We start from the raw sequence: 27746 nt of genomic DNA on the forward strand, positions 1-27746 counted from the left end.
GAAGACACCGAGTCCTGAGAAGCCTACGATTATCCGCCAATAGGCGTTTTGGGCTTTTGGGCGAGGGTCTTTTGAACGTCCTGCGGACGTACGTCCTTGTAGAAATTGGCTCCTCTCGGCGATTGACCTTGGTAGTACCTATTGTTGAGCTGCTGATGTCCAGCTTGAGGACCCTGTCCCGTGGGGTAAAGACTAGGATCCCTCAGGAGCGGCATTCTGGTCCAGAAGTTTAGAACCACCGGTCGGTTCTTTTGCCTGGAATTTTGCACGTTCGCCTGCTGACGATCGATTCTCCAAAATGGCGGCATCCAGATTGCCGGTTTCTGAAAGAAAACGCTGCTCTTCGTGCTGGCGACTCCATCGTCCGGATGCAACCTATCCTTGTAGTCCTGGTGGATACTGTTCACCTCCTCCGAGGGAAATCTGATCTTCTGCTGCTGCCTCACCGGATTTGGGAACCTCACGTACTCTCCCGGCCTAAAATTTACCGGCTTGAACGCCGGTCGCGTGGTCGGTTTGACCTTGAGCGTTGTTTCGGTCTCCGTGCTGATTTCCTGCTTCCTTTTTAGCTCCATCAGCGGAGACCCCGTGGTGGTGGGTGCTGGCCCCTTCAGTTCTACGACCCGCACGTCCTTAACATCCTCGACATTAACTGACAAAACGTGAGACTCGTCAGGGGTAAACACCAACACGATACTCCCATTAGTCTTTTCGGGCCTAGCCTTGCCAGAACTGATATTATCTTGATCGGATCTATGAGAATCCAATTTATCTGGACTGCCTTTGTCAGGATTGACTCCATTGTGAGTGGACTTATCGCGATTGTAATCGTCATAGTCGAATTCGTCCGGTTTCATCGGACCTGAATGGAATTTCTGGGAGTTCAAACTCTCGATGCTGGATCTATCGTCAACTTTATCCCTCGATCCATCCGAACCCAAATTTACTGATTGAGAACCATGAAGATTAAAATTTTCTTTCCCACTGGAATTTGAATGCACAATATTCGTATTCTTCGTTTCATCCGGGCTCTTTCCCATATTGTTCTTTTCGCTGGAATTTTTTGCAGTGTTCACGTCGAGCAGAGTGGTCTCCACGACAAAGTCGTTCTTGATGCTGACCTCGCTGGAGACATTGCTGGTATCATCCGCCTCGATTTTGGTTTCGTTGAGATTGGTCGATTTATTGGCCAGCTTTTTGTCTTCGTTAGTACGACGATTTTCCTGATGACGAACCTTCTGTTGGTTCTCAATGGGAATGGGCATGCCAGCCTCAACAGGTTTCAGAATCTCGTCTTCACCCTCAGATTGAGCAGATTCCTCGTCCGGAAGATCCGTCGAGTCGGAGTAATCGTCCTCGTCGTATTCCTCGTCGGTATGACGAGTCCCGTTGACCTTGGAGATTGGGACGGTCAAGAATCCCTCGTCTTCTTCGTCATGAGCAATAACATCATCCTCGGATGTCACCTTTTGGTCCTTTGTGGACTCAGGAATTTCGGTCCTTCCAAAATCATCGATCAGACCTTCCACATCCGTTGTCGCCTCCTCCGTGACCTCTTCGTCCTTTTCCTCCACTTCTTCTTCATCCAAGGTCAAATCTGGAATCTTCTTTCGCAGAGGAATAACAGTCTGTGGTAGGTTGACGCTGATGACTTCTTTCGAGTGATTGAAGCTGGACATCCTGACGATGAGTTGGTGATCCGTTTCATTCTTCACGACCTTGACGTCCTCGACACTGGGAGTAGAGGTCAAATTCGGTAATTTTGTAGGTGCTAAGAGTAGAAATACTGCTGGCTCCTCCACCGTAGAATTCCTCGACGTCTCCTCGCGTTCATCGGAGATTTCGGTAGCATTCGACGAAACGGACAGAGCCGTTGGTATTTTGTAGTCGATCATATCGGAAAAACTAGTCTCGTTGGTCTCATCCAAAAATTCTGCCACAGGAACCACTGTAGGAGCTTCCTGAACATCGTTAGTACCGCTCGGAGATTGAAAAAACGAGCTTAAAGTGGTACCATTAGCCTGACTGGTGATTTCATCGGATGATTCTAGTTTTTCATCATCCTCGACTTGTTCCTCAGGCTCTTCCTTATGCATCGGAGGAGGATCGGATACCTTCAGGACTTCCTTATCTCGAAATTCATCAAAAACCTCATCGGTACCATCTTTCTTCACTTCGGTGAAGATCTCCTCATCATTAACCTCCTCGACCACACCTTTATCCTCGTTGAAGAGAACCTTGTCATGAACATCCTTGACCTCTTCGACTTCAGGAACATCCTTCATGACATCTTCGTCATGGATCTCAGTGACGACTTCCTTTTCATTACCTTTCTGAAAAACTTCCTTCGTGTCCTCCTCAAAGACATCATCAACCTTAACATCCTTCCTGGGTTCTTCAGTGGTACCAAAGCTTTCATCCTTGGGGACCACCACGACTGGTTTAGAGGCGGACTCCTTCGGATCCTCCGACGGTGTCTTCGGCCCAGAATTGGATACAAATGGAATGGTCAATTGTAGCGGACCATTGGACTGCTTGATAGGATTTGGTGCGAGAGCACCGATACCACCACGATTGGCGTACATGGCGTTGAGTCGCTGAAGAAGAAAATCTATGTGAGCGTCCTGATCAATATTAACGTTCTTCACGCATCTTCCCATCGTGTCCGCTCGGTAACCTTCGGCACACGCCGGCAGTGCCGGTGCTATGAAGACACTCTTCGGGGTTATTCTCCTCAAGAGACTCGCCGAATCCAAACCCGAATGGGCACCCTCCGCGTCCACCAGTAGCCAAGCTTGCCAAGCCAATTCGCTCGGCGAGCCCACTTCCTCGATGTGCTTGGACGACGATGACTTTCCAGAATGTTCAAGGCCATCACTGGGCAACACCTCCAGTTTCCTCGTGGAGGATTTTTCGTCCCGCTGCGCGAGTTTCACGGATGCTGTGAGGGATCTAGCTCCGCAAACCCCGAAGAGGACGAAGGCGATCAAAAAGTGATCAACGAGGGACATTTTGAACCGGTAGTGACGAGTCTTCTTAATGGACGATGACATTTCGTTGATTTTCTTCGATCGAGTCTCTTGGCTATCGAGGTTCAAGTCTTCCTCCGTTGCCTGTCACCTTCCCATCGTCGATGGACTCATTTGGCGGGCCTGAAACAATGGAGAACGTTGTACTGAGAAGCTTCGTAAGACACGAAGAAAATGCGGTGTAATGAGGAAAACAGGAAGCGATGACGGAGGAGACGGAGAAGCTGAAGAGCGAGGAAAAAGGGAGAAAATAGCCTATGACGAAGCAGAGGAGGAAGTTGAGGACGGAAAAAGGTAAAACGGGAGAGAAAGAGGGAGAGAGGCTGAAGAAAAACAAGAAGAAGAGGAGGAACAAATGACGAGGATAAGATTGCGCAGGGAGAATTAGAGGATAGAGCAAATAAATTTCATTCTTCAACAAGCAAAGTGAGGCTTCCCACGTGCAAATCAGCGAATAACGTTCGAGCCGAGAGAGAAATAATTTTTTTTTCTTCCCCAGCCAATGCAGATGGGTTCGAACGGGATGGATGGCTTGGGTGAAACTTTGTGGAATTCGCAGGCCCGTTCTGCTTTCGCAAGCTTATTTTCGGCCCGCCTGTGGAAACGCTCGATCAATCCGGGATCCCGGTGTTTATCGAGATAATAACACGAGCGCAAGCACCGGATGGAAGTGACGGAGAAAATACGCGGGGCCGCCATGGATGGGAGGGGGGAGGGGGCTGGGAAAATGGGAAGATGCCCCGGGCAGTCCGCAAATTGCTCCGCTCAGCCGAATATCATCCAGTATTATTAATTAACCGATCAAAAATCTTATTTAACTTATTTTAATCGAGTAGCCGAACTAATCGATATTCTGTAGGAGTTTCACGTAAATCTGTAAATGTATTTGTGTGAGAGAATTCGTGGATGTGAGGAGCATGATATAAATTTTTCAGACAGATTTCGTTTGGTAAAGTGTCTAGTGAAAATTGTATATTTTTATTTTCTAGCGGTTGTGGTATGTGTCGCTTCTTGCCCCCCCCCCCCCCCCCCCCTCCTTTTTGTTTGACATGCTTATTGCGGAAACTCCGGAAACTGCAGATGTGTGGAAAGTTCCATCGCAACTTGAAACGTGAGTACTAAAAAGTGTGATATATAAAATTCAAATTGTTAATTTTATTGACATATTTCAGTGATAGAATTCACATCTGATAGTGCAGAGAATAATGTACAGGAGAGCAAATTGGTAAAATTTTCTAGTTAAGGTAATTCTGCTTAGTTTCCGAAAGTGTTGTCTGGAAAGCTCGATGCGCGTCAAAGCGTCACCATTATGGACCATTATCATGAAAACAAGTGGAACACGATGACACGAATACTATTACGGTGATTTGTGCCAGTGAACCCGCACCGTCGGCGATATCGATGCCATTTCATTCAAGACTCCAATGAAGATAACCCCTGTAACAGATCTGTATCAACTGTAATGTCGAGAGCGTCTCATTAGTCACTTCCTGTAAATTTTGAATTAAGAAAAATGCTTGATACGTTACATTGCACGATCATCAGGCTGGCAGTCTTGCCCTCAGCAATGCGTTTGTTTTGAAAAAAAAAAAAAAAAAAAATATGTAGATTACTTATGGTGCGTTAAAACGTCGAGATATGGAACTCGCTGAAAGTATTGAAAATGAAAGAAATGGCATGCGTAACTTAATTGGTAGATTTTTCAAACATGGCGTTCATGCCATCTAGAGAATTAAAGTAAAAACTGAGTGAGAACTTAAGTTTACTTTTCAAATAACTTTGAATTTTCGTGGTTATCTAAAAAGTTTCTAATCTGAATGTGGAAAATAGCTGGCTAATCGGAAGAAAGTGATACGAACATGGTGAATTTATCGAAAGTAAATAAGATCCTTGCTATAGATCATTTATAAAGGTTAGGTTGGTGCTTCGAGCGATTCGACGCGAAAGCAAATCGCGTTTCTTGGTTTCTTTCTCAGCCCCGTCACGCCTGGCACGATCACCCGGTCGATTCTCGTATTTGTATGCGTTATTCGCCGAGCAGACATAATCGCTGCGTAACGGTAAAAACAGATCGGTCTTTCTGCATTCACTTTTTCCCCCGCGACACCTGCGACTTTCCGTTTATTCTGGAATATGTCTGCGCTCGACTGTCACTATACGACAATAAATCACCTCTCGGATTCTCAATGATCCACGAAATGTTAATCCAAGTTATCCGTTCGACTTTATTCTCATCCCTCTTTTCGCTTCCTCTATCCTCCATCACCGAACACACTATCTGTTTACTAAAATCTGTTTATAGTAGACGTTACAACAGGGAACACCGAGGATACATAAACAAACCATCATGAAACTTATGCGAAGTCGATCGAAAGAAGAGAAAGAGATTATGAAAAGTGGAGAAAAGGTAGGGAGAAGAAGAGGGAGAGCGAATGAGAAAAAAGTGATTGTGGCATAAGAGGGGGGAGAGGGAGGAGAAACGAAAGATGGAAAAAGGATGTGAGTGGAAAATATGGAAAATTATAGAAGGGAGAGAAATAGGGAATGAGAGGAAGAATGGAGGATAGAGGATAGAGAAGGAGAAAAAAGAAGAGGAAGAAGAAGGAGAGATAGGAGATAGAAAGGGAGGAAAAAAGAGAAGGGGGGAGAGGTAGGGAGCAGGAGAGGAGAGGCTCGAGGTCGCAGCTGCGTAGTTCCCTGCTGGCTCCCACGAGAACGACGCTTTCCAGATCAGATTCATTGACCCCGCTGAATCTCTCGTGGACGCGGCCACTCTCGTGGCTTTTTCTTATAGCGACACAAACGACACGGGAACGCCTCGGGTGGGAGGGGAAGTGGGGGAGGGAATGATCACGATGCATCGACCGAAGCACGTCACGAAGCTGCTTTATCTGCTGGAAAAATTCGCCGAAGGACACCTCTTCGTGCATTCGGCGATGCTCGATTTATTCCACTAAGCAAGCAAGAGACGTCTCGCTCGCGAGGCTCTCCGGCGCCTCTTAACGCCGTCACCGTGCCGCCGCGGCCGCCGCCGCCGCCGCCACCGCCACCGCCATCGCCATCGCCATCGCCGATCGACTTCCTAACCTCCATTCTCTCCACCACTCGACGACAATACGCAATCCGTCAATCCTATTTTTACTCTCTCACGTTCTACCTCCCGAACATATTATTTCCACTAGATTTTATAGCTATTCTTCTCGCGCAAACAGGGATCCACGATAATCCCCGATCGTTCCGTGCTTATTTCCAATTTTCATTGAAGAGAGAGAGAGAGAGAGAGAGAGAGAGAGAAAACAAAACAGAATTAATGGTAATCCTGTTCTGATGTGAATTAGCTGCGGAAATTCGTGAATATGCTTGCAACATGTCTGGCCAGTCGCCAACGAGGTTGGAAGGAAGGATCGGCAATAATAATCGGTACATGGCCAAAAGTTCGTCTGGGTCGTGGTAAGAGTTAAGTTTCTGGCGAGTAGCCAGGTTTCCGTCGTCACTCCAATGGATGATGTCCACTGATACTCTTCATCATTCCCACCTGCTTTCCTCCCCGAAACCGCTCAAACTCCTCTAATTACCATAAACCAAAAATACTCGTCTAGTTAAACTCTGCCTATCCATAAATCTCTCCTATTTTATATCAAAAGGGAATCCAGGATTTTCTACGATTTTCTACGATTTTTCTCAATTCGGATTGCCGCGAGTGGAAGAAACCCAACAGTTTCTACTTTATCCTTGGTTTTTTTCATTGGAGCCTGTACCGGATAATTCGTTAAAGAGATTTTGCAGTCGTAGAAAAGTCGCGTGCATACCCCTGGTGACGGTTACCGGTTTTCTTTCCCCGTCGCTCTTTTTTCTCGCAAAGTGGCCAAAAAGATGGACGAAGGAGCCGGATTTCTAAATCCGTCCGGTGCCTGGCTATATTTAGCTGTAAATGCATTTTTCTCGGGTCGACGTATAGTCCGGTGGAGTTTTGTTCCTTTTCCAGCTGAAACTTTCTTTTATATTATAGCTTCGTCCCATCCACTTCGCTTGAGTTATAAGGAAGTCTCGAAGAGGTATCGTAGAGGAAGAAAAAAATCAGTCCAACCGTTGAGCGAAATTTATTCATCTCGCTCACCGCACGTGTCTCGGTGGTACATTCTATTTGTAACCCTGTACTATTATTTGTTATTAAGAGGTATTGGGAATGCAGTAAGATGGCGGTAAATTGCGATAATGACCTGCACCTACAGGTTTCAGCGTTACCTCACAGCCACGAGATCGATATAAATTCAAGAGCTGCGTTGAAAACGTTGGTAATTTATCGCAACCCGTCGATATGTTCTATCATGCTGTTAAAATGGATGAATGCGAGGTGTCAATAATAACCCCAAGGCAAAATCTTACGTAACCTTCTTGTCGTCCGCCATCTTGTTTTCACCATAAAATTAGAGAAAAAGCACATTAGTGAGAGTGTCGAAGGATCGTGCAGACGCCATTGCTTGGTTTATCGATAGAAGCAATGTGAAATTACGTAATTAGGCGATAGCGGCGAAGATGCAGGCTAAGTAAGAGAATTCGAGAAGACACGAGTATCAGGTGGATGGAATTTGCTGCTGCAGGCCGATGCTGAAAGTTACTGGCCGATGGTGGAACGTTCACAGCTCAGCAGGCAAGAATGTTTTTGTTGTGTGTGCCCCTCTCCCTTCCCGGTGGCGAGGGATGAGGAGGGGGTAGCTCGTAAGCCCACTTTGTAGTTGGTATCGCGTGAAAAAAAGAAATTTATCAGCCAGCCCTATAAATTACCGGAAAACTATGCGTCCTTATCCTAAACAAGAACCTTTCTCTCTCACCTGTCATATCTTAGCCTCGAAGCTTCTTCAAGGTTCAGAAACTCGGAGATCATTGACAGTTTTCGTTAACGACAATGAGTAAGTGAGGTTATGCTGCGCGTAGCGCCACCACGACAATGCGCTCCTCTAGCGGGAGATAATAGAAACGTTCCAACACACAGAAAAGGAAGGTTTTACAGTAAGAAATGCGTTTGAAGATACAAGAGTGCACGAGTCTTTGTTAAAATATTGGTTTTATTTTGGGAGCTTCAGCATTTGCAGGGAATTGGCTAAAATGGATAATCGAAGTATGGTTAATCCTTCGCTATAAATCAGTCTCCTCCATTCTCGCTTATTTTCACTCTTATTTGTCTATATAGCATTGTCCTTTTCCGTGAATTATAGAGTCTGAGGAGATGCTGTCAAAACGATTAAATATTCCTGACAGTTGCTGTCCCCTGCAGTATGTACAATTTTCAACGATTTATATTGTTCGACGCACGGATTGTAATTTATATTGTTTAAGAAATTTAAATCGTTCGGTAACTCGTAATTTATATTTAAAGCTGTTAGCAGGGAACGGTGGACGATGACGATGATGAAGAGGAGGGAAGAGAATCGTTTTGCGATAAAGTCAGGTGAGTTTCGTAAATACAGCGACGATATTTTACGCTGTCGATCATTTTATTAGTTTACACATAAAACTTGGTAACCGGTACCAAAGAAACGCAGCTGGTTTCAAGGTCTCGCTGCAATCTAAGGAGAAAATAGATACTAAGCGCCCGGGGATCGCTTATCCCAACGGGTTTATATCCACTCGGTATTTCTTCTCGTAGATCACAAGCACGGTTAAATTTCCATCGATTATTTTCCCCAATTCTAATCTCTACATGCGAGCGATTTTCTCACCAATAAATTACACTCCTCCAATGCAAATTTTCCATCTTATTTCTCCTCGATATCGACTTCCCGCCAGGGTTCATTTTTATTCTCGCGCACAGCCAAGGAATTTCTATATCGATATAATCTTTCCAGCACGACGGATCTTCCACTGGGAATGGATTTTCTTCTCGGAAATCGAAGGAGGGGGGCGGAGGAGGTAGCGAGTGCGAAAGTAACAAATATCAGCAGCGGCAAACTGGATTGGATAAAAATTAAATGAGCAAGTTCAGACACGCTCTGATAGAGTTTTGCGCGGCTCGAGACACGTACAGTCTCGAATTTTTTTTAACGATTGAAAAAGAGTGGATGGTAGGGGGATGGGAGTGGAGGGGGGAAAGAGCAAACACCAACGATACATCGAAGACGATATTCAGCGAGAAAATTACGAGGGACATGCACGAGTCGAAGTAGAAAATGAACAAAATCGATACAAATAGCGATGGATACACGTGTGAACATTTGGAATATATCGTGTAAGAAAATTCAAGAGAATAACATGAAGCTTTGGAGAATATAATTAAAACGGATTAAGTGAATTCAAAGTAAGCAGGAGTCTCGGAATTAAATTAGGCTTTTGTTGCATTGTTCGCTGAAGGAATCGCGCAGCGCTAAGGATTCGTAGAAACTTCTTAGACTCCGCTTCGTGTCCTCGAATCGTATCTTATAATCCGGCCATAGTCGGAGATGTATACAAAGTCCGTGGGAGAATGAATTGCGATAGAATTTCTGATGTAGAGCACGACTCTCTAATTAATAATTGCCACACAATCCAATCAAATCGTTCCTGTTGGTTAGAATAATTAAAACGACCATAAAAATTAATTCAACCGTCCAATCAAATTCCGCTTGTCTGCTTTTTTCGTTCGAATACACCGAATTCTACCGTGAATCTCATCGTAGTTTAGCAAAAGTAGAACGGACCGTTGAATAATAAAAAATTGCACGGATGTGTGCGTGTGTGCATGCACGTGCGAGTGCTAAACAAGACAAAGCTGAAGAGATGACCTCTTAATTAGCAAGATTATCATTGCTGCTAATTCTTTCACGTGCATTGGATATGAACGTCCGGGAATTATCAGTTTTCTTATTCATCGTGTAATAAAAGAAATAAAAAAACCACTATACAGCATATGCAATAAATTTATGTAAAATTACAACGAGGGTCGTGAATAACTTTGTAACACACGATTGTAATTTGTATAAATCTACGTTTTTAATTTAACAACAATTTTATAGTAATAATTATTAAATTATTCTCTTACGGTTTGATATAAACTAGCAGCTTTAGTCTTAACGTTGCCTGTCATTGTAATTTTTGAAAAGTTTCTTACATTCTACATCGATAATTGTATAAATGTCAGTGTAATAATCGTACAAGGAGTATATAGAATTAATCTGAAATGATGAAATATCAAGAGGAGCAGAGTAACGCGAAGAGGAGAGTGGAAAAAGGTGGTACGAAACAAAGCGAAGATCAATTGGTGAAATGTGCATGAGATTATTGTGCAAAGTCAGCTGTAGCGCGATTTGTATCTCCGACTTGCGACTGACCGGGGACCGGAAGTGGCTCGTATCGCGCGTACGATTGCACCAAGCTACAAGCCCGCGACACGAGCGTTTGTTGTATCGCACGGCGTGCTTGTAAAATTAAACGAAGAGCCGCTGTATCAATAATAATTGCGCCAGGAATGCCAGAATTACCTCTCCGCTCGATTACGTCGACTCTGTGCTTGAAATTAAGCTGAAAAGTCGCAACGATGCTCGCACACACACACATCCTTAATCCAATTAACCGATCGACCTAATAGCACTGAAACTGATGCATAACTTGAGTAGTAAATAAAATTGCATCCTTCTATATATATATATATATAAAGATGTGTACATGTGTGAGAAGCTCCACTTTGAACTCGGAGGATTCGATCGAACGTATATCGGTATAAGGATACATTTATATTATTATTATATATGTATATACTTGTTGAGTACACCCTCGGAATCTTTTGAATTTTCTGTAATTTTTCCAGGAATACCGCGGAGAGGAATTATCGTGCCAGTAAGATAATTCGATAATTCCGATAATTTGTATTAATTAATTCGACGGGATATAGTTACGATAGTCGTGATAATAATGGAGGGAACCGTATGCACGGGCCGTGAAGTCGCGTGTGTTGGGAGAGAGAGAACGGTAGTCGGGTAAAAGGTAGCGAGCGCGAATTGTGAAACGATTTTTCTCTCTGTTTAACTAGCGCGAGCGCGCTCGCGCTCTCTCGTGCATTTTTACAAAGCCGGACGTGGCAGTTAATGGTACACGCGCGGGCATTCACGCGTAAATTATGGAAATCGACACGGTGACGATTTGCCGGGCATTCGAGTCGACGAGCGGAAAGCGTGAAAAGCACCACGAAAGCTCGAAAGATTTTTTCCTATAGCAGGCAATTTCTACGTATATAAATATATATATATATATATATATATATATATATATATATATACTCGCACCGTACGCTCGACCCAATTGCCCATTTAACGACTCTTCAACATCTACGACCCCCACCCACCTATACTCTTCCTTCACCTTTCCTCCATTTCACCAAATCGCCTAATTCCATCATTCAAATTTTTCCTCCGATAAACGTTAAAATTATCCACCTTATTTTCAACTCTAAGCAGAGCTTTTTTCTTTACTGTTTTTTGTTTTTTATTTCAGCAACGAAACGCCTCTGGGAGGAGTCGCAGGAGTTTGGAAGAGATGCGCGTCAGGTTTGAAATGAAATTGTCGAAGTTTGAAGAAGAAAGCTCTCCGGGGCGAAACGCGGGATCCAAAAGCTCTCTGTTGGTTGAGCTTTTGGCCTGGAGCCAAAACTTTCCAGACAGTTGGGCGCATAACTCGCAGCGCGTGAGAAGGTTATCGAGGAAAAAGCTCGGAATAATATTTATGTTTCTCTCAGCTTGGCATTCATAATTTTACTACTACTATTACTACTACCCAAGAGTCTTGAGATGAAACGGAAATCAGTCGGTAAGATCAAATAGTCACCCTCGACTATTATTAAATTTCCTCGTATCCGTATACTAATTATCCGAATCTCGCGTTTGTTTCCGCCAGAGATTTCTCATTCGCGTTGTATTAAAAATACGGGTTTTTTGTATCGATAATTATTGCCTTGAATCATTTAAAAATGGCCTGCAAACTGTAAATAAAAAGGAGTTTAGAAACGTTTTAATTAACGAAAGAAAATCTTAATTGGTTTGAAACGAGTGAACGGTACCAATTATCCAAATCGTGTGTTTACTTCCGCTAGAGATTTTTTTCTCGCGGTGTTTTAAAAATACTTTTTTTTTCTAATTGATAAACGTCTTGAATTATAATCCCAAAATTGTTAGAAAAAAGAAGCGTGAAAAAGTTTTAACGCTACACGTACAGAGAATTTTTTATAAACGTGTGTTTATATTTAAAAATGAATATTTCACCACCAAATATATGGTAACTTTATTGTTAATTAACAAATGTAAATCTATATTGTGGTTCTAAAGGAACGAATGGTACCAAGTTATCCAAACCTCATATTTACTTCCGGTAGGGATTTTTATTCGCGCGTTGTATTAAAAATACTTTATTTCCTTATCGATAATTTATATCGTCTGGAATCATCCAAAAATGGTCTGCGTTCTGTAAATAAGAAAAGTTTAAACGCGTTTGAACGAGCGAATATGAATGTAAATTAGTTTGAAACTATAATGAAGATGATAGGGGGAAATATTCAAACGAAATAGGGTTACGTTAGAAGCGATACTCGCGCATTGTTAGAGAGCGCGGCTTATCGCAATTTCACTAGTTATCAGGCTTACGCAAAATCTTACAACCTTCGAATTTATCTTGAGACGCATTGAGAAGAAACTCGATAGTTTGTACGAGAGGCCAAAAGAGCGGAGTAGAGAAACTATATAATAAAAATAAATTTGCCTCGTCCCGTTTATTTTTAACGTTGCAAATCTTCCAGTCGCCGTGTGTCTGGCGTCGCGAACAATTAAAAAGAAACAGAAGAAAAAAATCATTCTTAGTGAGAGAAAAACCTGTCCGGAATAAGAAAGTTCCGTTGATCTCGTTAGGAAAATTTGGTCTCCGTGGAAAAGGTCGTTGAGCGTGAAATTAGCGAGTGTTTTCTTTATTTTCTTGCACTCGATAATTGGGTGAATCTCGTCGGATAATTAAGTGTGGAAAATTTAGTGGTTTCGCGTAGCGGATCTGGCAACGGTTTCTGGTCGTCTTTAACAAAGAGCGGAGAGGTACATTCATTAGAGTCTCGGATTTCAAGGTGGACGCGAAATTAAAAAAGAAACGGTCGGCACGCAAAGGTGATCGGAGTTCCAGAAGAACTGGCTGACGCACGAGGAAATTTTCGAGATGGTAGAAAAAGGTGCTCGGGTCAGTTCGCGGTTTATCTCGGTTATCGGAAAAACGCTGACTGAGCAACCCTGTGTAGAGCGTTCGGAAGATGCTTGGAAAAAAAAGGATAGAAATTTAAGTGCACTCGAACCTATCTCGCACCGTTGATGAGAAAGAGACCTATTCTATTATGCTCGTGTATATATATATAGACTAAGCTGCGATGCGTTAAAAACGTTGGCACAATATTGTCAGTCGAGCTGTAAACCGAATTCGCGGTATTTATTTGCCTCGGTGCATGATTAATCCTGGAGCATCGATGTTTGTTTACTTTATGCTCCGCTCCCGTTGGTCGTTCGTTTCTTCGCTATGGCTGCTTTTGTTTTCTTTGTCCTCCGCTTCTCGAGAAAAATCCTCTTGTTTTTCAACTCTCTCTCTCTCTCTCTCTCTCTCTCTCTCTCTACACTACATGCTCTCGCGCGTTCCCTTTGTTCCACTCGATGCCCCTTCTGGTCTCGCGTATTACCTCACATTTCTTCACTCTGCTCCGTCGGGGAATTTTTCACGCGGTCGTCCATTAGTTCATTTCACTCGTCCGGCTAATCACGAGTTTCCACCGCAGTGAAAGGAAGTCTCCGTCGATTAAAGGCGCCGTAGTGCCTTCGTATTTCTCAAGAGTCAAGACAGGACTCTTGCGCGCGCGCACGCTCGCGCTCACGTTGGCACGCGAGGGGAGGCCTCTAGGATTGCTAGCTAGGTGGAATTTTTCCAAAAGCCACCACCAAGCGGTGCTCGCTCGCTCTCTTGCTACGCGTTCAAGGCTTGGCTGTGTGTGTGTGTGCTTCTCGTTCTTTGTATCCTTGGTCACTTGTTTCGTGCTGTTTACTGCCCTCCCCCTCCCTCTCCCACCCTCCTTGATTGCTCTGCACCATCTCTAAAAGCTGTATTCCACTGGACGCTGCTCAAAGCTCCCAGCGAGCTTGCCAATTGGACTGTGAGAACACTCTAATTAAATACACTGGCACAATTAAAGCATCAGCCCCTTTCGACTGGCGAGGAAACGCTCCGTCTTTGTTTTATCGAAACTCGAAAACAGAAATAACACTGGGGAGAGGAGAAGAACGGTTTGCATTTAACGATAAGACTAGTCTGGCAAGGATGCGAGCTGTTGGACGATAAAATCTGAAAATAGAGAGGAAAGTTTCTTTTCTATTAATAGACAGTTTTCCTTGAAGCAGGAAGCGAATAGAATGAAAAATGAAGGATCGTCAAATCAATTGGACGATCGAATACAGTTATCCTCTCTGGAATAATCTATTCCTAATCGAACATCGTTAGTCTCTCATCGTCGTATTAAGACTTCGGATGGTGAAAGGAAGTCTCAGGAATACTGCAATCGTGGGATTTCATTGGGAAAATTCAGAAATAATCATGGCATTGGTTTATTTTTAATACAGCAGGGTTTTCATGACTATAATTAATAGTCTTCCTGAATCTCTCCAGACTTTCTCAAAAAATATTCCGCCATTACAGGAAGTCCTAGGTAAATTGCAATCATCGGATTTCATTGGGAAAAATCAGAAATAAACGTGGCATTGATTTAATTTTAATACAGCTAGATTCTCGCGAATATAATATTAATATTCTTTCTTAATCTCTTCAGACTTTCCAAAACAATATTTTGCTAACTCAGTCGAGGGGGATGAGTTTGGTGAAAATATGACAGAGCGAAAAATATGCGTATCGGACGCGCGTGCGGATGATGGAAGGTTTTACGTAACGATTTCGGCCTCGCGAGCGAGGCGTCAAGGCGAATCTTTTAATCGAGAAGGATGAGGATGAGATGTGGGATGGCCGTGACGGTGGCTCTGGGTTAATCGAATCGGGTCAATCGATCGTAAAGGAGCTCACCCTGCAGCATCTACGATGAAAATGGTCGTGATAGATGGATAATTGATACGATCGATTGGTCGAGCGAGCCAGATGCATCCATTGGGACAAACGCACGAGTTTTGTTTGCTTGGACGAGATGGAAAAGTTTTCGAGTCGTAGGAAAATGTTTGTACGAGTTTATTTGAGAAGAGGTGAAAAAATGAGGTTAAAGGAAAGCAGGTCTAAAATGGAGGAGAATCCAAGGCTGTAGCATAGACTCCCTTTCATTTGTGGCAAGGAGGATGAGAGTTGGTTGGTATACGTGGTATACATATATACTATACGCCACTGCTATGGAGCTACTGCTTCACGAGAAACGCAACAAGCACGAGATAATCTTTATCTTCCAGCGTCAGTCGACCTTAAAGCTGATTTTAGAACGCCCTTTGACGGAGTCCTGCATTATAGTCTTCCAACTACTAATTTATCCTCCAGCTTTACTTTTCACTTTGTATATATGTATGTTTATCAATATATCTCGATCTCTCCCCTTCTCTCTCTCTTTCATATTCCCCATCTAATCCATCCAACGCGCACTTCTCGTCATTTATCCAATCTCGACGACAGCTGGCGAGTCAACATTCAAGAACATCTTGTTTCTTGCTCGCGTTGCATCAAACACACATTTATATCAACGATAAACACCAAAAGATAGTCTATAATATTGCATTCCGATAAAGTCAATTCTAATAAAATATACACCTTATCTCAGATTTTTTATACAACAACCCACGCCCGGTAGCTCCTCCCCTTTTTTTCTATTCAAAATGATTTTCTTGCACAATTTGTATAAATACACGAATACGGTAAGTAGTTTAGTTACGAATTTGACATTGAAAAAAAAAACTTTATATAATTGAATATTGACGAATATCCAGAGTGGAAGAAAGTATCGATAAAAACATTAGAAACGAGGATTAGCGGAGGCCCGTACTCGTGTGTGTGTGTAGATTTTTCGGTGGTTATACCTCTGTGTGGATCGCTTGACAGGAGGCGGCGGCGGCGGCGGCGGCGGTGGGTTCGGGGCCCACCGCACGAGTCGGTTGTGAAACAGTGTCAGTGACCGACAGCCTAAGGCCACCAGACCGCCTTGCAGGAACATCATCTTCTCCCAAAACGATTATAGTGTCGTTCACACGAAAACCATCGGCGACCCGGCAGCACTGATTTTTTTCTGATTTATTTCTCCCACCGCGTGGCTCCTTCTTTTTCTCCCTTAACCCCCCCCCCCCCCCCTCCAAATATGCCCCCACCAGAAAAACCGAAACCAGTAAATACATAGAGAACCCTCGAAACTCCATCGAACCGTATATAAAAACTCTTCGACGTCGAGAAGAGTCATTGGTTTGAAACGTCATTAGGTGTGCCATACTCGATTGAATTCTCCCAATTCCATCATTCAGCTGGACTCTTTCAATCTCATCGACCCTGACTCGATCGCTGCGATTCCTTCTCGCGAATCGAGTCGCTCGAAGGATTGTTTCTTTCGAGGCAGGTGTTTCGAGGCTCCGCTAGGCGAAGAGAGACCAACGGTTGTTGATGTAAAATGAGGTAGGTCTTGGTTCGGCTGGTACATTATACGTATGTATATAACGAGGGGCACAGCCGTGCTGATTGGACGACGCGACGGCGTGAGAAAAACACTGCTTAACCGATGTAAAGCGGGAGGGGGGAGGGGGGTCAAGGATTACGCGAAATATCCATTAGCGAGGAAAGTCGGTGCAACGTGGGCGAGCTGGAAATTCCAAAATGTGCAATCTCGTCGGCTTGGACGAGACACGAGCAGTTGGTGCACGTAAGTGGGCCAAGCAGTGTATGGGTCAGTGCCAAAGCTTCTCTGTACATACGCCAACTGCACAAGGGACACCAGACTGTCATGGCCACCGACCTCCTCTACACTATACCTGTCTGTCTATCGCCACATTTTTCCCGCCCATTCGCTCGAAACACACTGACAATTTTCCACCTTCGCTTCTCTCGTTTATATTTTTTACCTCGTTTCACAAGAAATTTATGGAAAAATAGAACTTCTACAAAATTCTTCCTTCGTTCGTTTTAAAGTTGCAGGAAGATTGAAAATTGTTTTATCGCGCCAAGTTGAAATTTTGTTTCTTCGATAGGATAAGATAAGGTCGTTTATTCGTTTGGTTAAAAGGAATGGAGGAAAACGTAGGGTTTGGTTGTTATAGAATGATCTTTCTGGCAAAGGAGGCCTATAATTAAACGTAATTGATTCGCCAACACTCTGAATATGGCGGAGAGACCGGAGAACTGGGTGATTTGTCCCGGTCAAGTCGTCCGTGTAAACGCGTTGGGTTTTCAATCGATGCCTGGCTGCCTCACTGACTGCCTGACTGACTGACTGCCCGACCATAAAGCCCGGAGCCACAAAGGAAAGAAAGAACGGAGAATGGGACAGATAGAATAGAACGGATAGAACAAAGTGGCAGGGATCCAAGGATTAACCATCGTATCGGACTTTGCACGATTCTCTGTGAAAACTCATCAGCTCCTTTGTTACTCTCCCCCCCCCCCCCTCCCCCTCCTCTTCCCCAAAATCACTCAATATAACAATCGAACTCTATGGCAACCCTCCAATAAATATTGCAGGGCCCACTCTCGATCTTAATAACGATACGCGCGTTCTCCACTGTGCGTGGAGGTCGGTTGGCTTCATCGATTTCACTCGGCGTTCGCGATTTCTTAATTCTTTGCAATTTTCCAAGGTAAAAGAGGGGGGAGGGGGGGAGTTTAGAGTGGAAGGTACGATTGCCATAAACAATTAGATAAAAGTGAGAGACGGGACAGGATTGCGAGTGGAGGAGTTGGCTGTCTCATTAAGCCTAATTGTTAATACTAATTGACCAGCCGCTGTGGATAATTCTAGGAGAGAGAAATGATTCGCGCTTGCCGTAAGAAGACTTTGATCGCAATAAACGAAGAATGTAGAGTTAATTTTTACGAGCCCGTCAAAGCATTTCCAGGAAGCTCCAACGGTTTATTGTGCATAGTATAGTATATATACTACACTGTTTATTCGAATGGCACAGCAGTCGAGCGACGTATGTATATATATGTATAACTCTAGTGCTGCTTTGTAGTGGCTTCGTGCTCGACGCGTTTGCGAGCTTGCTCGTGCGGTACAGTCGAGTACAGCGTATGTTTCCTCTACAGGTGCCCACACCACTTTCTTGCACCTTACATTTTTCAGCTTTCTTTCAGTCGATTGTTTAATTATTGCTCGATGAAACTAGGTTTTTACAGTTAATTTCACTCAATTTGCCTTCCTTGGGACCTTCACAGGTAGCCTAAAAATTGATATAATGGAATACCGATGTAGAATTTGCGTATGTGTGTGTGAGAGAGTTTATTGGTGAAAATGCTACGGTCGTAAATTATTTGGGAACAAAATCGATGCAGGCTATATAGCCTACAAGTGAGTGTAACGAAGGGACAGCGGAAAAGGGAAGATTATAAGAGAATTTCTTTTTGTATGGGAACATTCATTGCTCTCGTCTGTATACACGTACACATTCTTACCTCCACCGGATTATACATTTGTGATCACGTTCAATTTGTGAATATTGTCAGGTCGAAGAACTGCGAGCTTAGGAATTACGGTGCTTTTAATGTACAGGCTTTTTCGGGGATATTGGGGGAAATTTAGAAACTTTATAGAGGGAGTCGATAGAAATCCTTAAATTACAGTCGAGACAACTTTGTTCTTAAATCAACCCTTAGATTTGTATTAAAAACGCACTATAAATTTCCCTCCGAATAATTCTCTTTCACTTTAATTGTGAAAAAGAATTAAATTATCAATCTACTTTCTTCCTCCATGAAGAACCAACAACCACTTCGTTGCTAGTTGTTCACTACTCGGTAATCTCGACCACAAGTAGCACTTACACTGCGCGACAAACTTTCAAGGTTATAAGATTGTAATAAAAATAAGCCATTCATCGAAAGCAAGTTAACGGTGGAGTTTACACGAAGAAGTCGAGACGTCGATAAAACCTCAGGGGTTGGTTTAAAAACAAAGTCACCTTAACAAAAAAGGTTCGTAATGACCCCCTTTACAAAGCCCCAACACTTTTGCAAATACGCTTGTGACACCCTGTATACATATGTATATATATAGTATATTATACTCTGCCAGAAGTACCTGCGGTTTATTATCGAAAAGGCGATAATTCTTACCTACCGTTTTACCTGCGCTTTCAAGTTTCTCCGGAATCGGTCTTTTCATATACATACACACACACACACACACATATATATATATATGTATCATAAAAACGTGAGAAACGATATTTTCAAAGGCCGGATTATTAATTTATGGCTTTCTTGTGAGAAGTAGGAGTAAGAGGGGAGGGGGATCTTAGGCAAAAGTTTCCTACAAGCTTGGACCCTCCGAGTCGAGTTTCACGTTCAAGGACCGGCCGGATACCGTTTTACAACGATCATCAACGATGTTGTAGCCAAGCGAGTGTGGGCAGAGCGTGCGCGTCGTTGATGATTTTACCGGTGAATTTGGCTCACGCCTACCGTTTGCTCGGCTCTCTGACCCCGTTCCAGCCTCCAGCTGGGCCCATTCAGTCTTTCGAGTCATTCGACTCAATTGATTCGTCTACCTTTCTCGTACCATTCGACTCCATCGATCCATTTACCCAGAATCGTTCGATCACTCGAGAGAATTCCGCGGATTCGGTATTCACGCCCCATCGTTTCCTCGCGCGAGTATATATCCACAGTCGGAGCTCGCTCGTAATTTTCATTTCAACTTATTACGCAACCTGCACCAAGGATTTCTGTCCTACGACCATTCTCTCCCCAGAGTCGCGATGCTCAATCTTCGTTCGGTTACCTTTCTCGAATCGTTAATTCAGTTCTAATCAATTAATTTACTCGGATCCGTTGGATCATCCGAGGAAATTTCGCGGATTCGCGTTAAACGTTTTCTCGCGAGTATTCGATCATAAGATTGCTTGTAATTTTTGTTTTGGAGCTTGCGCAATCGCCAAAGACTTCCGTTCTAAAACGATTAGGGAGCATTCTTCCCAGACTCGCGATGCTCATTCTCCATTCCGTTACCTTTCTCGAATCGTTAATTCAGTTCTAATTAATCAATTTACTCAGATTCGTTGGAACATTCGAGAAAATTTCGCGGATCGAAACTAATAGTTTCCCCGCGAGTATCCAGTCGAAGCCTGCTCGTAATTTTCATTTGGACTTATGCAACCTGCACCAAGGATTTCCATCCTACGACGATTCGTAAACATTCTCCCCAGGTTTCGACTCTCACCACTCTTGCGATGGTCAAACTCGATTTGTTAACTCGCTGCTTCCGCCTTGGCCAACTAGCCACGAAAACGTTGCTGAATTATAAACACAGCAGCAACGCCACTCCCCCTTTCCCCCTCTCTTCACCTTTCTATTTCACAATGAATAGAAATAACAGCAGAGTCAGCAGGATTACTCTACACATGTATAGAGAAATATTTGCAAATATTAATCGGAAAAGTGTGCAAGATTGATTTAATGAAGGAATCATTTAGCAGTAAATATTTCATTAAAAATAATAAACGTCGATTAAACGATTCATGCTTGACTAAAATTGAGAATTTTTAAAATCAAAGTATATATAAGAATCTAATTATGTTCCAAGGTAAAAAGATATATATTAAATTTTTTTATTAGGTAGTTGATTTAATATGTCATTAGCTCAATGATTTTCCCCCGTGGTGCTGGGGGGAATTTTTGCAAAAATTGACAAAATTTCTCTTGGAGCTTCGACGTGAAAAATAAGGCGAATCGTATATAGGAAAGTCTGTCGCTCCGTGTTTTGCAACTCGGTTTGCTTTGGTCGTGGAAAGAATTAGCAGTGAAGAGCGCGTTTTCTCGCGAGCACGGGGAAACCAGGAAGCAGGATCTTACGGTACACCAACACTGATACACATTAGTGTCTGTGCTTGCCAACTTTTTTTCACACTCTCTGATGTATCCCGGGGGCCGGATAATAAAGCTGAATAAAGCCTCCAAAGGCCCAGCGAGAAAATGAAAGGAGTTGATGAATGGTGACTCGCTAGATATTACCAGTGATTCCGGCGATTTACATTTTTTTCTCTCACCCCCTTCGGAAATTACCTGCTTCTCAACTCCGGGAAATTACGTGACGTTGAAAAATCTCACTTCACGTAAATAGCGCAATAATTAAGAATAAATAATCCAGAGAATTTTATTTATTTATTCGTTTATTTTATTCTCTGTGGAGAGAAATAAAGAAACAAATTTTCTATTTTTTTCATCCCTTTCGGAGACTTAGGGACGTAGAAGAATGCCATTTGACATAATGAAATATAGCAACAAACGAAGCAAAATAATCCAGAGATCTTTATTTATTTCTTTCTCCACAAAGTAGAATAAAATAAAAAAATCGTGTATTCACAATTGGCGACGCTTTGCGCGCAATTCGCAGATTAAAATTCGCGCCTTTTCGGTTTCATGACTCGTAAATCATTGCGCAGCGGGGTAATATAACGCCACGAAACCGGTGCTACCAGGAAATTACCGTAGCGGCTAACGACTCTTCGTATTATACGTGCAGAAATTAACGGACGGAATTTAATGAACATTCGCAGAAATCACTTTCCATTCCATAAGGAGCGTTTATCTTTCGAAAAATCGTGCATCCCCTTATGTGTCTCGAGCCTTCCTCAAATTTTCTCAATTAACCGTCTGGCCGATCGAGACTGCTTTAACGAGTCCCGTCAAATTTCACGAGTCGTAAAATTAATTGATAAATTCATTCGCTGCACCGATCGCCTTCCGAATAACGGACAATATTGAGCTGAAAGTTTCGCGAGAAAGGAATTCCAAAAAATGGCCGAGAGTCGTAAATATACCGCTGAAAATTCAACGAGTGGATCACCTTTTTTTTCTTGCTGGTGGTAAAAAAAAAATTAAAAACCAGATTTCTTACACTTTTTTTTTGTTAAAGTGGAAATTATATATCTATATAGGTAGGTCGAAACAGTCTGGTCGAATTTTTACCGAGTCCCGCTGGAGCGTATCAGAATCCCTGAACATGCATCAGTGAAATTCCGTTTCGAGGGTTGCGATTGGTTGGTACTTGATTGAATTGGCGGTCACCGTTCGGTTTTAGCGTGGATATGATACAAGGGATTAAATTTCTCTCAGAATCTCTTTGTAAGTTTATTTACACGTTGGTCGTATATAGATGCATACATTAGTATACACACAACATTGTTTATATACATATATAATAAAACATCCGATGATCTGTTGGTAAACACGGGTCGCGTCGTAGCTCCCCCCCCCCCCCCCTCCTCCTCTTCCTCCCATCTCCATCTGCACCTCTCACTCTATATCTCAGATTCCTCGGATTCGTGAGGAAAGAAATTCTTGGCCGATCATAATTTCCAACACTCGCTTTTCCCTCCTTTCGAGAGGTTGACTGGATCACGGTGGATTAATTTACAGAAGAAACGAGGCTGAAATCAATATCCCTTTTGGCTTTGGACGAAGCGAAGGTACTTTCGAAGATGGGAACGTGAAAGTTTAGTCAACTGAACCAATCGAAAGTTTGCTGACACCCCTGCGGTCGCTCGACCAAGTGTTGCTATAGATTTTCGTGTTGGTAAATCTCTTCATTGACGTGGAAGCTTTGGAAAGAGTGTCACGGTCGACCCAGTTGGGTGTACGTACTTTCAGTCGTTAAGCCTCAAAACGTGAGATGAATCTGGCGCTTTGCAGAGTTTCATTGACCATCCCCTCGTCGAATCACAATAATTCCAATTCTCATTCGGCCAATCTCCAATTATAACTATATCTGCCACTCAATCCCAGAACAAATCACATTTGCCAAATCTCTCCACGTTCCGTTGAATAAACTCATCTCAGACTCTCTATTGTATATACTAAAATAGCACTCGATGGCAGAGGTAAATCGTTGTTGCAATTTTTAATGCGATAAAAAATTATACATTCTATATAGATACGGTAAAAAATGCCATTTCCGAAGAAAGGAATGCAGCACGAATGAGGAATGAATGCACTTCTATGTTTACGTGGTTAGTATGCGCGCCAAGTATGCACTTTTAGATTAAAGCTGAGATTAAGAATCTAGACCAACAGTACGTTCCACGTTACGATTTTTACGGATCGGCGGAGTTTGAGATCGTAATTATTATCGAAAGGGAAACTCGCTGGATTCTGTCAACAATCGGTCCAGGAGGTATTTTAGAGTCGAGCGAGGAGACTGTAAGAGATAGAGAGGAATTTTAAGAAAATACGGTCCGGGAGAAAAGATTTTGATTGGTCGAGACAAAGAGGAGGGGGGTAAAACATTGGTAAATTCGAACGAGGATAAAATGGTGGAAGGAGAGCAGCGCGGAGTTGATGATTGTTGCAGGAGAGTAGTATAGAATAGTATAGTCGGGTGGAATACTCGTCAAACAGCTTGATGCACGAGGCTAGAAAACAGGATCGGGTCGGGTCGGGACGGCAAACGGCAAACGACGATAGGGCAATGGCGCTCATAATATTGTCATAAGCGACTGTACACCTGCAACACCGAAGCAATAAGCAGCAGTACGTTGGGCACGAACTAACAAACGAGTCTCGCGCGAGTTAAAGTCGCAATCTACTTTGATCTCGATCCGCTTTTCTATGGCCTCGCCACGACCTGAACGCGGATCCTGACCTCCATTAACCTGGAATCCCAGCCAACAGTCCCCGTCTCATCTCGAACTCTTCTTTTTCCTATTTTTCTTCTTCTCTTCAATATCGACACTAGCGTTGAAAATAAAACACCCACTCTGTATAGTGATAAAACACTAAAAATTAATTAACACTCGACGCGGGCACAAATTTACCATAAGGGGCTTCTCTCCCAAATTGATTCCTCCCGCCAAAAAGCAAGATGGCCGACGAGCTTTTCGACCTCCGCAGCGCTCTACCGGCGGACGCCGGGTAGCCCCCTATAGTCTAACCTCCATTAACCTGGAATTCCGCTGAAGCGATATAGTTGCGCGTCTCAATTGCCTGCCGACAAAAACCAAATTTCTTGTGCTCTAACGGAACTTAAAAATTTCAACCTAAGCGCGTAAGTTTTTCCAACCTGTTTCTCAAACTGCTCGACCAATTAACGTTTCGAACGTAACTCTTGACATAACCTCCAAAGTGAGATCGTTGAACTTGCATACATTCGCATGCAGGAGTGTGTTATGCATAAAGTATCGCAAAAGTTTGCGCTATGTATCTCAGTAATTAACTTTAGTAAATGAGTAAATACTTGTATATAGCGACGAAAGATCGTGATAGGATTTGAGATGCTGTTCAAAGTTCAGAGCTTTTACCGAATTATCAGTGGAAGCTAGAGGGAGTTTGAGATGGTTTATCACACAACTGGCTGCTCCTATCATCTTCCCAGTATACATCTCTGGTGGTCTTTCTTGTAAAGCAGCGGTGATCAACTTTGTCAAAGGAAGATTGGAGGGAAAAAGAGTAAATGTATATACATATATAGATAATATAACGGTATGCCGGACAGCGTGCGGTCATTTCCAAGATTGTGTTAGAACGAAACTTCTTAATTGTCGTGTTCAGTCCAGGTCAGAGCTGACCCCGTCGCTCGGTTAAGTTTAGTTTGGTTTACGGTGAAAGCGGTTCTCAACCGGTGCAATGATTCCCCTTATGCAATGTTAGTGGTGCGCTTGGCCGAGCAAACGCGTGACAGTTACATAATAACCTCGTAATGGGACACGAAAAAATCGCTATTAGATAATCCTTGGCAATTAATTAGCGTCAAGCATGGATCTCTTATTGTATCTCGCAATGAATCGTAGGAATACTCACCGTCCTTTCAATCACTCGCCATTCAAGGCTTCTTCTCCTTCCTTGCGATTGAAAGTGAACGCATTCAATCGCGTTATCCGAAAAAGCCAGTTAAGCTCTCTAACGATGCAGCTCGTTCTCAGCCCGTAACTTAATTAGTCGACTAAATCTGACAATCATTTCAGCTCAAATGAGGCCATTAACTTTAATGATTTTACCGCATTCAATTATAACATTCCCAGTTATCGATAATCTCACTATGCTAATTTTCAGCCTTGACCAATGGAAACCGAGAAGATTTTGTAAAATCCAGCATGAACGTAGAAATAGTGATTTTATGTGATTCCGTGTAGCTGGGGAATACTTTATCTGCAATACCTCGGTTCCCTTGACTGTTGTTAAGATGAAATTTACGGATTTTTAGTAAGTATGATAATTCGTCGATAAAATATAGTTGGTAGGGTGGACAACTTTGTGAATAAAACAGTAGTGCTCGATGGTAATACAAGAAATATTTACTTGTATTGAAGAAACTATAGTAGCGCATCTTCATTGTCAATCACCACCAATGGTGAGACCAATTGGTACGGGTAAAAATGAAAACTCTGAAAATTGTGAATGGGCCAGTTAAAATGGAGAAGAAGATTCGATAGAACTGGAGCTGGACGTTTGAAAACTGATCTTACACAGTGGTGTTAGTAGGAGCTAGGATTCATGTTGCTTCTCAGACACGATACCTTCGCGCTGATGGCGAGTTACGGATTGGGGTTATTGTTACGCGTGACAATCGATACCGATTGAAACACGCAGATCGAGCATTCTCTGTCAAGCCAGAAACTCATGAGAATTATCTTGTTGACAAACAACACGTCAGTAACCGAGAAACGCCAAATTCTTCATATAATTGTAACTCGGATCATGTTTATCTCGCCTGCACGAATTTCGCATCAACACTGATAATCCATACCCAGATTAATCAAAATCACTCGTTACTTTCTCCAACATCATTAATATTACACATTTTTCCATAAATCCTCGCTCTTCATCCGTATCCCTCTGTGATTTCTTTCGTTTGCTCGATTAATATCATATATGTCATTTATCTTTCTACTCAAGAATTATCTTGTTGACAAACTCCAGGTTAACCATATAGACTCGTGTTTATCGTGACTGCACGAATACGGTAAGTACAATCAGTGATAATCACATTTTAATATTTCACCAACCAAACTCGAAGCCTTGTTTCACAAACTGTTTAACCTCCAAACGAAGGAGACCTGTGTGCTCACGTGTCTCTCCACGTTGCGACGAGCATAACACTTAATTACAGCTATCAACATAATTAAGCATTACTTATCGCGATTCAATTAACGAAATAAACGACTTTGGTTTTTTATTTCGTCTTGTGTGTCTATTAGCGCGCGATTGTGGCGTTGCTGGTGCGCTGCGAGCGTTTATTGGCGTGTGTCGTCCCGTGTTGACGCAAATATAACTCAGATGTCGCTTATGCATGAATGGAGCAATAATCTCCCGAGAAGTGGCGTACTGGCAGGCAGATAAGAAACGCACACGAGAAAGCAGACTCACATGGATGTCAGTGGACAGAGGGAATAGGATTTTCGTGAAATTTTACACAGAAACTTACCATTCGACTCCGCGTCGGACGACTAAAGACTGATGGGTATCCGATAAAGTCCTGAACAAATTTTCCGTAGCGATTGCTCAGTTGCTGTGTTTACGAGGAGGAGCTTGCGAAAGCTTCTTCTTCTTCTTCTTCTTCTCCACCTTCTTGCCCCCTCTGTCCTCCCGCAATTGACAAATAATTCGAAAGGCGTGCGTCGTCGCAGCCGGCGGGAGAGAAACGCGCTAGAAAAAGACGGCGACACTTTCTCGTCGCGAGGGACACCGTTTTACGGCCACGGCTTTCTTTCGGGAAAACTTTTGTCTGGGGTCACGTGTCTCGCCGCAGGACACTTTCTTGCCCGTTCCACCAGGTCTTCCCGTTTAATGAAATTGTTCGTTTTGTCCTGTCGTGACACGCTACTCCCAATTTTTCAGCCGTCCGTACTCCTCTTCGAGAAGCGAATCGGAAAGAGAAAAAGAAATTACGACACTTTTGGAAAGTGTCGCGCGTCGTTTGGCGCGCGCGACGTCCCTGACTTTTAAAATGCCGGAAGAGGGCCCCTGACTGTCGAGTGTTTTGACACTGCTCCGATGTGTCGTGTCGTAGCGCGACGCGACGCGACGTCCACGACAGGTCCCACAGCACCGCGTCTAGATATATGCCCCTTTTTTCTTCCCACTTTCTTCACATTAACGAGATGTGGCGTCACGCGTTGCTCCAAATGTTGTCATCGGCGTCGGTCATCGGCGATTGGAGAACGCAAGGAAAGCAAAGAAAATAATGAGAAGGGTGGGAACGATCCAGCACTTTGCACAAACTCTCCCGTCACTGACACAGTTTTACATGGTGAATCGGCCAATTTTCCGATCGCGTCATCCTACGATCTCGTGTAGGATGAGTAGTTTCTTTCCGTCAGCAGGGGTTGCTTTTAGAATTACGGCGAAGCGCGTATTTCGTTGGTTTTTGATTCGCGCTACGTCTCTCGATGCTGACTGAACGGGCGTCGAGTGGCGACTGGCGTTTCTTCCGCGCCAGGCCACTCGTTCGTTCCTGGCCCGCTCCCCCCACCCTACCCTTCTAACCTGAGTCGGCAAAGCGGCCAAAGCGCTCGGGGCCAAACTACACCATGGATTTACGCTATTACCGTACAAAGTCACCCC

At 43.3% G+C, this 27746-nt stretch overlaps 1 protein-coding gene across 2 annotated transcripts; it reads right to left on the bottom strand.

The window, feature by feature from the left end:
- Positions 1 to 27578, bottom strand: LOC136773368 (protein slender lobes-like). 2 transcript variants are annotated; one of them, XM_066727003.1, is made up of 2 exons: positions 26608 to 27578; positions 1 to 3152 (listed from the first exon to the last, which is right to left on the bottom strand). In XM_066727003.1, exon 2 carries the CDS (start codon positions 3051 to 3053, stop codon positions 30 to 32), a length of 3024 nt encoding a protein of 1007 aa, XP_066583100.1. In that variant the 5' UTR covers positions 3054 to 3152; positions 26608 to 27578; the 3' UTR covers positions 1 to 29. The 2 variants fall into 2 exon arrangements, with proteins under 2 accessions (XP_066583100.1, XP_066583101.1); XM_066727004.1 differs by lacking the exon at positions 26608 to 27578 and adding an exon at positions 19750 to 19760.
- Between the last annotated feature and the right edge of the window lie 168 nt (positions 27579 to 27746).

This window comes from Prorops nasuta, unplaced genomic scaffold, assembly GCF_024137725.1.
Source record: "Prorops nasuta isolate Cenicafe-Biocafe unplaced genomic scaffold, Cenicafe_Pnas_1.2 PNAS00005, whole genome shotgun sequence".
Lineage (NCBI taxonomy): Eukaryota > Metazoa > Arthropoda > Insecta > Hymenoptera > Bethylidae > Prorops > Prorops nasuta.

Coding starts and splice junctions, on each gene's coding strand:
- LOC136773368 (XM_066727003.1), bottom strand. CDS start 3,053: ATGTCATCGTCCATTAAGAAGACTCGTCACTACCGGTTCAAAATGTCC.